We start from the raw sequence: 13,802 nt of genomic DNA on the forward strand, positions 1-13,802 counted from the left end.
TGCTTTTTTGGTGCAACCAGGGGATTTCCCCCATGTATTCTTCTATTTAATCTGATCATATGAATGTCATTGTGTGAAAACAAAATAACCCACGTGATCCAAAGGGCTGTGTATTTTTTTCATATGTGTCACTATCATATTGATCATGTATTTAATGTTCATTTTAGTCAGTCTACATAAGTAATTCATTCTTTGCATACTCAATCTGAGTGAACTTTTTTTCAATTTGCTCAATATTTACATAAAGGCCCCTTTGGAGTTGAGGTTAAGACTGTTCTTGGAATTACTTATTTAATAGATGGTCATAGACTGACAGAGTAAAGAAATTAATGAGACAGACAGACAGTATTTGCAGCAAAGCAAAACCAGTATGATGTAGGTAATAAAACTTGACAGAAAAGTAAAAAGTAGAGGTACAGGAAATTCCTTGGCACAAGGCAGTCAACAACTGTGAATGTAAGTGGATAGAGAAGCAAAACAAAAACAGAATCAAATATTGGACTTATCTAATTGTAGAATAAAGCCATTGGTGCCTAAAGACCACAGCTTTGGTTAAGAATTCTGTGGCCTTCTTAGATATTTCAGGCCATTGATCTTATCGCAGCTGATTTATAATCACTTATTGCATTAGCTGAGAAAGCTTACTACTAACTACTTCAATGAGATCAAGGCACCATCTGTGACATCAGGAGCATACTGGTAATCCATGTGCCATAAGCTGAACCTCACAAAAGTGACTCTAATAAGGAATGTGGTGATAATTACCTGTAGAAGTCATTGAAAACAAGCATCAAATAATGCAAAACTAAATGCCCTTCGATCAGGGGTGTCAAACTCAAGGCCTGCGGGCCAGATCTGGCCCACAGGGTGCTTACATCTGGCCTGCAGAGCCACCTTGGAAACAGTGAAGATTGGCCTGTGGTGCCTCTGCCAGTGAAAACAGGGCTCGGGAGGCTGTGTGTGGCCTCCCAAGGTCCGTTTTCACTGGCAGAGAGTTGCAGAAGGCCATCCCAGCTGAAAACGGAGCTCGCAAGGGCTGCGCATGGCCTCCCGAGCTCCGTTTTTGCTGGCATAGGGTTGCAGGAGGCTGTCTCAGCTGAAAACGAAGCTTGGAAGCCCGTTTTTGCTAGCAGAATGCTTGGGCCACCACAGGCACCCCCAACACAATGACATCAAGCTGGCCACGCCCACCCTGGCCACATCCAACCTGGCCCCCTGAGGTCAAGCTCAACCCTGATGCGGCCCTCAATGAAATCGAGTTTGACACCCCTGCCTTAGATGGAGTATGAAGGATGTGATAAAATTATTTCAGGATGAGAAAAGGAACATCTAAAAACTTGCAATAGTGAAAACGTCAATTTTTCCTATCCTTTGGAATACCTCTTAGTCCAACATTCTCTGCTTGAGTCTTCCAATGCTTTATCTTTTCCCCTAGAGCATACAGCTAACGGGGATAGGCCACAATCTATTTGCTTTTTCAAGGAAGAGATGTAACTATCCCAAAGTATAAGTTATTCCAAGGACTCACCCCAGAATGTTCCTTTTAGCCAGAATTTAAGTCAGCAAAGTTTCAGGTTGACCTTAAGACAAATACAGTCAAGTTTCAGTTGACATTCTTGGAATTAAAAAAAAATGAGCTGTTGTTATTGTAATGAATGTTAATGCAGTTTACAAAGAGACGTACTAGGAAATTTATTCATAGCCTTATAATAATTTTTATCACTTCAAAATATATATAATTTATTTATTAGATTGTTTTGTTTAACCTGTTACAATTCGGTATCGTCTTGATGGCATTTTTATCTTTGTTTACACAGACATACTTAGGAATATTAATATAATGTAACTTCCCAATCTGTGTCAATTCAGAGACTGTTTCACCTTGCCCTACAAATAATGTAGAAGAATATATAATGAGGCCATCCCCTCCTTTTGCCATCTTATTTATGTATAGCTATACATAATACTACTTAAGTAAAGGAGAATACTTAATTCTCCTTTATAACTTTTGTGCAATTTTCATTCAATTTTTATCATATTAAGTTTTTCAAGGCAATTTGTACTTCTTTAACTGAGCAGACTTTTTCCCCCTTACCAATGATCTTAGGTCTGGTCACTGGGCAGTGGACGGGATCACATCATGGATGCCATTTCTCAGTGTGAACAACAGGAAAAAGAGAAGGGTGGTCATGTACAGTATACTCCTTGGCGTCTGTACTTCAGAAAAGAGATCTTCACCCCCTGGCATAATTCCAAAGAAGATCCCATCAGTACTGAACTCATCTATTATCAGATAATACGTGGCCTCCGGTTTGGAGAATACTGCTGTGAAAAGGTAGATTTTTTTTGTACTCTGACTTTTTAAGGGCATATCTCTGACAAGAATTATTTATCATTCTAAATCCATTGCTCTATGTACTATTTGTTTGTTTGTAAAATTTATTGGCCGCCCATCTTACCACAGGGTAAGTCTGGGCAGCTTATAATCTTATAAAGATACAAACTATCCAAAACCTAAAAGACATAAATAAAATACTGTAAAGATCCAGTTAAAAGATGGGGAGGGAGAGGGTAGGATGAGAAGAGGGGTGATAGCATCTGTTATTATCTATCAACCACTTTTCATGTGAAACTCCTCCATTGGAGCCCCAACCCAGCTGGCAGAAACAGGTCTTTTAAATCCTTGTGGCAGGACAGGAAACTTGGAGCCAATTTCACTGGGGGGGGGAGGGGAGGAGAGGGGTAAAATATTCCAAAAGGCAGGCACAAAAGTAGAGAAGGCTCTCCTCCTGGACACAGTCAGCTAAATTCCCTGGCCAATGGGGCCCACAGCATGTCTCCTTTGCCAGCACAGGTGGGGCGGGCCAATCCCAGTGGGATGAGAAGGTCCCTCAAGCATCCTGGTCCCATGCCACGAAGGGCTTTGTTTTATTTTATTTTAAGCTTATTTCTCTTAATATGTCATTTGTTTGGCCTAGCTAATGAGGCCTAGGGAATGAAGGTGGATTAAGAACTCTTCCAGAAAACTGACTAATCTGATTAATTGTTATAGGAGGAGGACATGGTGGAAATTGGAGCCAAATACTGTTATATCAAGTTTGGAGAGTCCATCCAAAATGAGTTGGTTCAAAGTATTCTCCAAGAATGTATCCCAGCAAAGCTACTAAGATCCAAATCCCAAGAGAAGTGGGTGAACCTCATCACATATGCTCACGCTAAAGTATGAACATCCAAATGATGTAGGATTTGACATTAATATTAGCTTCTATTTCTACTACAGCTGTGAAGTCAAGTATGAATGGAATGCCTAAACTCATTTCCATTGTAATTTTTTATCTGTAACTTGATGATTAAACAATAAATATGTGAAGATTGTCAGATGTACTTGAAGGCCTTTGTGCAATGTATACTGTATTTAAGAAAGAAATACCCACTGAACTGCAATATATTTCTTGTATGTTGTAGGCGACTTACACACAGGACCAGATTTCCCCTCAGTGTGTAAAGGAGCAGCTGGTAGACTTTGCCCGTGATCAGTGGCCTCTGCTCTTTTCTAGATTCTTTGAAGTTACTAAATTTTCAGGTACTGTGATGGCAACATACTTTGTATAGGGGGGGTATAGTGAGAAGTTGAGAAAGTCTAATATTTATTTTGTGTTTGCAGGGCCCAGTCTGCCAAAGAAACATTTCATTGTGGCAATTAATTGGAAAGGTATATGTTTCCTAGATGACACTGAAAGAAGACTTCTAGACTTGTCTTTTCCAGAAATTACTGGCATCCATACCAACAGGTACTGTTATTGGACATGCTGGACTGGAAAGAGCTCTTTGTCAATATATAGGAAAAATGATGTTCACCTGCTATTATATCATTGTCCATATTTGATTCTTTTGTTATTGTGTCAAACTGAAAGAGTTTCCATGTTCTTTGATTTGCATAGCTTTCTCTCCCTAAGGAATAAACGTAGTGAGTTTGTTTATTCAGAAAGTATTTTTCTAGCTCTTAAAATATTGTGTCCTCTGGGTTGAGAATCTAATGCAATATAATTTATCTCTGTAAAGAGAGATGAGGAGTTGAATTAACCAAAGTAATTCTATTTCAGCTTCTAGGAGCATTACAACTACTTTGATTATGCAAGTATATGCTTTGTGCACAGGATTTTACAAAGTATCTGGACTTCAATTTTTGGCTTTTCTGCGTTTCCATGTATAGCCGTCCTGTGTTTACTTACAATATTATTGTTTTCTATACAAAAAAATTATAAAGAAAGAAAAGCTACACAATGTGATCTTTTTAGTAGCACTAATGGTTGTCGATTTGGAACACTTCTATATTTAGAAATGTTTACTCCTTGCTTATGTTAGATGTTTAAGGAATCCAGACTTTTGTTTTCTTGCCATTTTACAAACTATTTTCTTTTGAAATATTTTGTGACTACAGGGGAGTCAAGAGATTTGGGCAAAGCTGCACCCTTAGCACACTGCGTGGTGAAGAGTTTGTCTTGACATCTGTCAATAGTGTTGCAATTGCAGAATTAATAGTCATGTTCCTGGAAGGACTGAAAAAGCGATCACTTTATGCGGTAGCAATACAAGACAAAAAGTTACAAGGTAACTTATGTATATTATATTTATTGTGTGTTGATGTTCAACAGAAAAAAATCTATAGCATGGAAAGGAAAAACTTCCATTGCATACTGTGCTGTAAGACATAACAATTAACAATATTTATTTTAGAAATAATAAAAGACAATACAAATTAAACTCGAAAAGAAAGTTCAAGAGAAAAGAAAAACGGGAGAAAGAGGAAAAGAGCCACACATGCAATACGTTTATCCATTCTTATGCCATTCTCCACTGGGCCAAGTAATATAGGGGTAGGCAGAGTAATATGATGCAAAAACAACTATAGATGTATTAGATCCTTATCATAATCTATCTTTTGAAAGTTTGCTTATACATTGTTTTTACACTCTTTTCTCAAGAAACAAGATTGGCTAGAAAAGACTTTGAGTTTAGGCTCTTTCTCCCAGTTTCTGCCAGTTGATATTATTCTCTTATCCAAGTTCTACTTAGGCTCCTTTCAGTTTTCTTTCTTGGGAATTCATGAGGAACTTACTTGTTATCTTTGTGTAATTTTATTTTTCCTAGTGGTGTACACTATCAATTGCAGAGAAAAGGGTAATCAGGCTATTTCTTTTCTCAGTGCTAGTAAAAAACATAATGCAGTCTTTTTCTACACAGCAGACATTTTTTGGAAATGAGAAAGATTAAGAAGTAGTAGAAAACATTGTTGATATTAAACATGTTATAAGCACTTATGACACAACCTGAAGTATCTATGCTTACACAAAATAGAGACAATGGCATTTTGTCATTGTCAGAAAGTTGACTCATGCTTCAATCTGAAACATCATCATGCATTTTAGATCTGATGTATAATAGCTGAAATAACATGCTTCAGTTTTTGTTTTCCAGGTGACACTACCATTTTGGCTTACAAGAAGGGGGACTTGTTGATTTTAACCCAGGACAAAAGACTAGGAGAAAATCAAGGCTGGATCCCTGCTCAAAATGAGCGAACCAATGGTTCTGGGCTTGTGTCATCAGAGACCATTTATATCATCCCTACAGTTACAAAGCCTTCCAGTCAAATATTGGTAAGGATCAAATAATGCAGGTGCAATGCTTAACTCTGACAAATGACTGCCACTTTATCCCCTGAATAATAAAGATAGTAAACTAGTAGTGGAAAAAAGAAGGGTTGGGGGCGACTCTTATAAAATGGCTCCTTGTCAACCTCTAAAATGTTCTTTGCCACTCCAGTTTATCTTGTTTCTTTCTAGTCAGATGGCAAACAAGGCATAGTACTTCAGCCACTGACTAGGTTTAATTTGTAAGAATACTTAAGCCAAATTCCCATTTCACTTTTTCATTACAATAATTTCTTCTTTAAAAAGACACACAGATCAGCCTTTTTCATTGCAGTAAGGGAGAGATATCTTAGGCTGTCCTGACCCAGTCACCAGATTAAAACAGATTACTGTTTAGAAGCTGTGCTCTTCCTTCTAATGATGTTTGTCTAATCCCTTTTGATAGCCTGATTGAGGCTTTCCAACAAGGATAGAAATAATTCCTAAACATCTTCTCTGCATCTTTTCAAATTTGATGACTTGAAAACATGCTTCCAATGATTGAAGAGATTATGGTAATTAATCCAAGTAATAATATTGTCACTTTCTTTTCAATATGTGGAATATCAATCTTTTTAGGCCTTGATAGACTTTGGTCCACAAATCTTTGTACAGTTTCAGCTGTTCTTTCTAGCTGCTAGTTTACATGTTTGGATATTGAACTATTGCAGTGTTTCCTCTAATGGCAGATTTACTCTCCACTTGGAATTTCCCTTTTAATTTGGGACCTCAATACTGTGTTTCACTGTGGATGCTCAGAATTTATATATGCAGACAGATTTCCCCCCCCCCTTTTTTTTAGATTTTTAGTTTTAAAAGTTAACTTTGCCCTTTTACTAATTTTCCTGCATGGCTTTATTTAACAGCATCATAAAGCCTGCACAGAAAATTACTGTAATTCATAGGTAACTAATATAATGAGTTATAAATGTGATTATTCTTGTAGGATTGTTATCAGAATCTATGTGAGATTAAAAAATATTGTCTATTGCCCTAAATATATAGATTTAAAATAATTAATTGCTAAATTTCAAAATGTGTTCTGTTGGTCTTGTTCAAGTACAGCACTAGCCCCTTTCAGAATCTTTTTGGAATGAATCCTCTAACATTAGAAAAATGCTGATGTGCTTCCTTCCTTCTCTTTTTCTGTCAAACATCTTTGAGCAAATCTGGCAGAAAGAGAAGTCCTCCTCACAAATATTTTCCCAAAAATCCATACATGGACTTAATTTCTAATATTTGTTGCTGCCATGACAATATGTGAAGTGTCTTCAAATGGCCATATCTTTCCAGAGCTTGCTGATGATGTCACCTGAACAACGGAGGTTAGTATCACTAAACTCTCATGTGGAAGAATCCGAGGAAGAAAATGCAAATGTGAAGCCCTATACTCTGGAAGAATTCTCCTATGAGTACTTCAGGTATACCTTATTATATTTTATACAATTTTTTACATTTCCTTGAAAAATATACCTGTATTGCCTTTTAAGCCTAATTGAGGAAGAATCAATGAGTATTGCATTAAAATCTGTATTAATTATTAAATTCTATTTTGTCTTCCATACTGGTCTCCTCAGAAAGGGTATCTGGTCCATGTGTGATTGTTCTGTGTGAAGGACATCATTAAAATAAATTGTTATTACTAACTTACAAAAAAATAGAGTGAACTAGAGAAAGAGCTTTCCATAACAATACTAAAGTGCTATCTTAAAGTTTGCTTTCATAAACTAATACTGACTGCACTAAGAAATAGCTCAGACTGATAAGTGCTACAAGGGAATATTAGCATTAAATAATCACAGCACCCAAAAGGCATTAGAGAGGGCAAATTGGTACTGCTTCAGTTCACTGCATTTATAAGGGATATTCCTCTGTAAAACATACAAACTGGATTGGGACAACTCGCTACCGCCACCTTGCTGCGGCCATCTTTCTACTGCCACCTCAGTACCATATTGGGTATATTGAAGAGAGAGGCAGATCCTCTTCTATCTTCAACCCCCATTCATTACAGCCATGTCTGTAAATTGGAAAGACTGATGTGTAGTTCAGTCCCATGTTGCTCTGTGAGTCTTTCATCCAGACCATCCCGGTACATATAGCTCTTTAGTTTCAAAGCCTGATAGGGTAGCACATTTTCTGGATCCTAGTTCAAACTTTCAAGTGTTTTCGTCCACTCTAAATACCTCTTTTATAAAAAGGAATTGCCATTTGACAACAGGTGTATATCCATATCAACTTTTTAATTTGCTTGATTCTTTCTGATAGATGTTAACCGAGAGGTTTAGGATTTTGCTATATGAAAATGGCTTTGTCCTTTTGTTACTTTATGAATTAATTCTAATTCTGAGTGGTAAGTGGTGATATGGCTAGAGAATCTTAGGGAAGATCCAGATTCTAACTATATTAGCCTATAAACAACAGGTATGAGTTAGTTGTCTGTATTGATCAGACCAAGTTTTGAAATATTTTTATGTTTCTTCAGAGTACCTGAGAAGGAGTCAATCAGCAAGGCTGTTTTACCCAAGTCCCGAGGGCGGAGTCATCTGTGGGCTCATTCTAGGGAGCCCCTGAAAAAACCTTTGCTAAAGAAAGTGTGTTCTAATCCAGACCTCTGGGATTTTGCTTACCAGACCTTCATTGATATCCTTTATGCTAAAGTCAGTTTATTTGGTAATGGGCAGAATATAATTATTTTCTATGAACTGGTTTCTACGCTTCCGTCCCTGACTTGGAAATATTTTTAATAAAAAGTGAACAAACACATAGGTATTGATAAATACCTTTACATTTTTGTTAATTGTTTGACATGGTTTAATTTATTTGAGTGCAGAAAATTGAGAAGAGGATAAAGAGTGAATCCAGATTTTAGGTGACCCAATTGGATAATCCAGGAGAAAATTTACATTAATGGTGATTGCCAGAGAAAACAAAATAATTATGTTAAAAGAATTTGGGCAAACAAAAAGATTTGGGCAACAAGATGTGTTAGTATAAGATAGGTATGTAAGAGAGCACTATCTTAATAGTCAAATCTAGCTTCTACTAAAGAGCATTCACTAAGTGGTTACATGCTGCACTCAGAAGGAGTTTTGAGTTGGTTTGTAGTTTGTACTTATTTTTTTGTTAAATCTTTCCTTATATTTTTTTTGCTCACCCATAATGAAATACATGGGAGATTATCCCTCAAAGCAAGAGAGATCTTCTGTGGAACTTACTGACCAGATATTTTTAGTGGCAATTCAGGAGGATACTCTGCAAGATGAGGTCTATTGTCAGATCTTGAAACAGTTAACAGAAAACCACAACAGGTAATGAAAAAATATTTCCAATTAAATGTTTCCAGTTGACATAACTATTTAGGTTGGTACTGGAAGTGCCAGCTTGGAGTATTAATTTGGGAGTTCTCTCAATAGGATAGATTTTATATTAGTGGTTGCAACAAAAAAGAACATATTGATCTGTGGGTCTTGGGGGGAAGGGGAGCTGCAGTTGGATTCCAGAAACTCCTTGAGTTTCATAACAAAAAATTATTAGCATGCATCCCTATAAAGAAAGCACAAATCATAAAATCAGTCTAAGTTGCCTAATAGATTTCTAAGTCTGAAATTTTTTTGGCTTAGGTTATGGATATTTGTATGCAAATTTTGAAATTATTCATCAAATTGGCAGGTATAGCCTGAATAGTGGTTGGCAGTTACTGTGGCTCTGTACAGGCCTTTTTCCACCTAGTAAATCATTGCTGAAACATGTTCAGAAGTTCATTGAGACTCGTCTGAAGGAGAATCTGGCGTTGGAATGCAGACATAGGATTCAAAAAGTGATGAGGTACAAGGTTTTTTAATTCTCAGGGATTGGCTCATGCTTTTTCTTCTTTAAACAAATACAGAATGCTAATCAGGTCTATAGAACCCATATAATGTATAAACTAAACTACAATCATTATGAAGAGGATAATCTTTCTTTCCTGAGGAGAGATTAATTTAGTCTCCTCATCCTTTAGTGGTTTTGTTTTTCATTAAGGTCTTTTTGTGAATGCAATTTGTTTTCTCTCTCTTCATTCTCTGGTCCAAAATATATATGTTATTTTATTGCATACATGGATAGAAACTGTGTCTATGTTTAAAAAAAAACAAAAAACACCTTCGGCTTCAGTTGTCTCTATTTTTACCCCCACCTCAACTATCTTTCCTGTGAGGCTGGTGAAAATTGACCCTCTTATGCTAGCATTAGGAACTTCTCAATCAAAGGTAGTTTTAAGAGCCATTTGTATTTCTGTTCTTCAGGAGTGGCTGTCGGAAGTGGGCTCCACACAGTGTAGAAGTGGAGGCAATTCAGAATAATATCACCAAGATTTCACACAAGATTCATTTTCCAAATGAGATAGAGCAGGTAAGGTTAAGTTCTTTTATTTTCATATTGATATATATTCCAGGTTTAAGAGGACTCTTCTTTAGGGCCAGTCATCTCTCTCATCCCAACCTACTTCAGAGATTTGTCATTATGGATGGGAGGGTGGGAATAGGAAGCGGGAGTAAAGTATTCTTGCCTTCTTGAGTTATATATAAAAAGGTGGGATAAAAATTTCATCATCGTCTGTGGAATGGGTGGGGAAGAGAGAAAAATAAAAAAATCAGCTTGGAAGAAGTGATTATTGAGAGAAACTGTTATGGTGAATCAGAAGGTAATAGGTAATATGGTGAATCAGAAGGTTACCTTGAGATAAGAAGGGCAATCTATAAAAGTTTTCTTTCTTTCTCTTTCTTTCTTTCTTTCTTTCTTTCTTTCTTTCTTTCTTTCTTTCTTCTCTTTCTTTCTTTCTTTCTTTTCTTCCATCCATCCTCCTTTCTTCCTTCCTTCCTTCCTTCCTTTCTTCCTTCCTTCCTTCCTTCCCTTCTCTTCTTTCTCTCTCTCTCTCATCTATCTCTCATCTATCTATCGTGGTCTATCTAGGCACACCTGAGCAAAGCCTAAGGGGTGATAATGGTAATAGTCATCTTCTGTTGCTTTTTTCAGCATCTGATAATCACATTGTGTTCTTAAATACATTTTGCTTCATTTTCCAATAACAAACAGCCAAGCAGGCAGGTAGCCTACTTTTAGCAGCCTGTACACCTGTGCAAGTTGCACCTATCATTTTTCCTTCCAAACTAGTCATTTTAGCTTCCTGTTCTTATGTTCCAGGTTTTTGATGTAGGAACAAACACAAAAGTATGGGATCTATGTCAGATGATAGGCAACAAGATGGAATTGAGCTCCTTGGATGGATTTAGCCTCTTTATCAAGATTTCAGATAAGGTAATTTGACATGAGTATATCAGTTCCATCTGATGAAGAGATGTGGAGAACTAGAAAGTTTTGATGGGTCTAAGAACATTTTTGCTTCTTATTCCTCAGATATCCAAATGGCTGTTTTGTCATCTTATTCTGTGTGAGCTCCACTGTGCATCATTTCCGTCACTGCTCTGCAGTTTTTGTTTAATTTCTGTTCTTTATTTTTATTCTGAGTTATATTCTAGAGGATTGTTGTTGATGTTGATGTTATTATTTTAATTTAATGACTTTTACTTGCCACTCAGTCCAACAACTTTTAGCTTTAGACAATTTAGAAAAATATATAATAAACAATAACATTCAGTGTATCAAGTCCACGAAGTTAAGCAAGTTAAATTAATCTCTATGGTAAAAGTTACATTTTAATCTCCCACATACATTGAAGCTGAAAAGAGACCACCTACAGCTATTATAATGATTGCTTTATACATGTGTTGTTTTATCTGATCGTTGTTCACTTCTCATAGTAGCTTTTCCTGAGATGAGTGGCTATACATATTTAATAAATACATACATACATACATACATACAGCTTCAATTCCATTAATTCCCTATGTTTGGCTTCAGTACAGAAAACGTGGAGTTGGCTGCTGCTCTTAAATGGGGACCTACAAAAATTACCCAGTCAATGATGTAAGAGCAGAAATAGACTGCTTGTGTGGGGAGATCATCCTGATATAAGAAAGCATCTTTAATTGTGCCAGAAAGGCAGCTGACAGTTTATGCCAGTTTTTCTGGAATGTTGTCTCAGAGCACTAATAAATTCAATTTTTTTGTAATAACTCAGCTTCCTTTTATTGTCTATTCTAGGTGATCAGCCAGAATGAAGCAGATTATTTCTTTGACTCCTTAAGGCAGGTGACAGACTGGAATCGGAAGAACAGGCCAGGAAAAGAGGGTATGGAGATGGAAAGATGAAATATGGGGTGTTGACAGTAACCTAGAAGCTGTTTGTGCTTCTTTATCAAAGGGAAATTATCCATCTGAGAGTTCAAAACTTTGGTCAATACCCTCAATTATTGAAAATAGAATAAGCAGTACCTACAGTACATTTGATAAATAAAAAATAAAATTAACTTTGCTCTGCACTATCTATAAAGCAATGGCTTATAATTCTTGTTACAAAAAAGTTACTAGAATAGTAGGGAGTACCTCCATCTATATACTACTAAAGCTCTTGTTCCTGTAACTTTTTACTAGGCGAAACAGTGCATCATAAAGCAGCAATTTTTGAACCAAAATACCTCAAATGGGCTAACTTATAGAGTGTGTTTGGCCAATTTTATAAAACATTTTATGACATAAAAATAATAATAGAACAGTTTATGAAATGATACAAAATGACATAAAGCTTTTCCTGTGCTAATGTTTGACTGTGCTATATAGTTCAACATGGACTATTTTCAAGCAGATACATATATTGTGTGTATCTCAACTTTTCCAGTGAAGGCAATACATTAGGTGTTCCATCATTGTTGAAAGCATTTAGAAACCTGGTAAGGAAATATCTCTAAAAGGATGACCCAACGAGTCATGGATTGTTTAGTACTATTTATTAGCTCATGGACTACTAAATTAATTCAAATTGCCATGATGCATCCCTTCATAGCAATTTGAATTAATCCCTGCAGACAACTAAAACTGTCTCAGTTTAAATAATAAAGATTTACTACTTCCAAGCTACAGCCACCAAAAACGTATCCAATATCTTCTGAAAAAGCTGAGAATTGTGATTCTCCCTTATAACAGCTGCTTCTTTTTAACTTACTAGGTTCCAATTAAAAAGCAGCAAAAACTCTGTAATTCAATTTCTCTCCCTTTTTTTCTTTTTATAGAAATTAATATTTACAGTGTATTTTTGCATGTCTATTTGGAAATAAACTCCTTTGTCTAATGTGGCTTCCTTTCAGATAAATGTGCATAGGATATATCACTGAAGGATATACGGCTTCTAGTCATAATAGCTATATTTTAGTTCTAGTATGAGAGGTAGTAATTACCTGATTAAGAAGATGTGTTAGACGTTACTTGTGGAGTTTCCAGGTCACCCCAACCAAGCATATTGGAATAGATAAACTTGGCTCAATACATCAAGCCATTGCTTTGACTGGATTCACAATAGATGAACTGCAAAGAGCTGGATGACAGCTAATTATCAGTAATGATATACATAAAACTGGGCAGTGAGGAGGGACACCTTTTGGACCTAGCTTTATTAAAGGTAATTTGCAGTATCTGAGATATTTTTGAATATTACATAACCACAAACAAAACAAGATAAAAATGAAATCTTCCTAACCTCAAGTTTCTTCTTGCAGACTTCTACAGACGTTGAGTTAACTATTGTAATAGTTACTATTACAAGTAAAGCAGGTAGTGAGGCAACTATTCCTGTGCGTTTCTTTCTTATTTAGCTACTAAATTGATAGAGGATGCATTTTTGTGCTAAGGAAAAATCACTCTAAAGTAAGTTAAAACTGTATCAGGAGACACCACATGTATGGTCCGTCAGCTTTCCCCCAATTGAAATTCATAAGGCTGAGAATGGTAATGCTCATATTGGCTGAACATTTTGGTAGAATCATGGACAATCTCAATCCACTTGGAATTAGTTAGCAAGAAGGCATATTCCATGTTGATAATCTCTTATTGAAAAAAATGTATTGAAGTAAATAGACATTTATGCAGAAACATGGATTTATTGAATAATTACCTGAAGTATAATTGACCTGAAAAATAATACAACTTTTCCCCAGTTGCTAGAAAGCTTATTTT

General features: G+C 36.1%; 1 protein-coding gene across 2 annotated transcripts in view; it reads left to right on the plus strand.

The window, feature by feature from the left end:
* Positions 1 to 13,802, plus strand: part of MYO7B (myosin VIIB) — a 67,304-nt gene that overhangs the window by 46,049 nt on the left and 7,453 nt on the right. For both annotated transcript variants that reach the window (XM_034439754.3, XM_034439753.3), the window contains exons 30-42: positions 2,108 to 2,335; positions 3,053 to 3,220; positions 3,466 to 3,583; positions 3,665 to 3,791; positions 4,442 to 4,611; positions 5,479 to 5,660; positions 6,987 to 7,114; positions 8,179 to 8,336; positions 8,851 to 9,004; positions 9,366 to 9,521; positions 9,980 to 10,085; positions 10,878 to 10,991; positions 11,838 to 11,925. In XM_034439754.3, the coding sequence (XP_034295645.2) occupies positions 2,108 to 2,335; positions 3,053 to 3,220; positions 3,466 to 3,583; positions 3,665 to 3,791; positions 4,442 to 4,611; positions 5,479 to 5,660; positions 6,987 to 7,114; positions 8,179 to 8,336; positions 8,851 to 9,004; positions 9,366 to 9,521; positions 9,980 to 10,085; positions 10,878 to 10,991; positions 11,838 to 11,925 (1,897 nt within the window). The remainder of the gene's footprint in view (positions 1 to 2,107; positions 2,336 to 3,052; positions 3,221 to 3,465; positions 3,584 to 3,664; positions 3,792 to 4,441; positions 4,612 to 5,478; positions 5,661 to 6,986; positions 7,115 to 8,178; positions 8,337 to 8,850; positions 9,005 to 9,365; positions 9,522 to 9,979; positions 10,086 to 10,877; positions 10,992 to 11,837; positions 11,926 to 13,802) is intronic.

This window comes from Pantherophis guttatus, chromosome 6, assembly GCF_059756535.1.
Source record: "Pantherophis guttatus breed Tessera chromosome 6, ASM5975653v1, whole genome shotgun sequence".
Lineage (NCBI taxonomy): Eukaryota > Metazoa > Chordata > Lepidosauria > Squamata > Colubridae > Pantherophis > Pantherophis guttatus.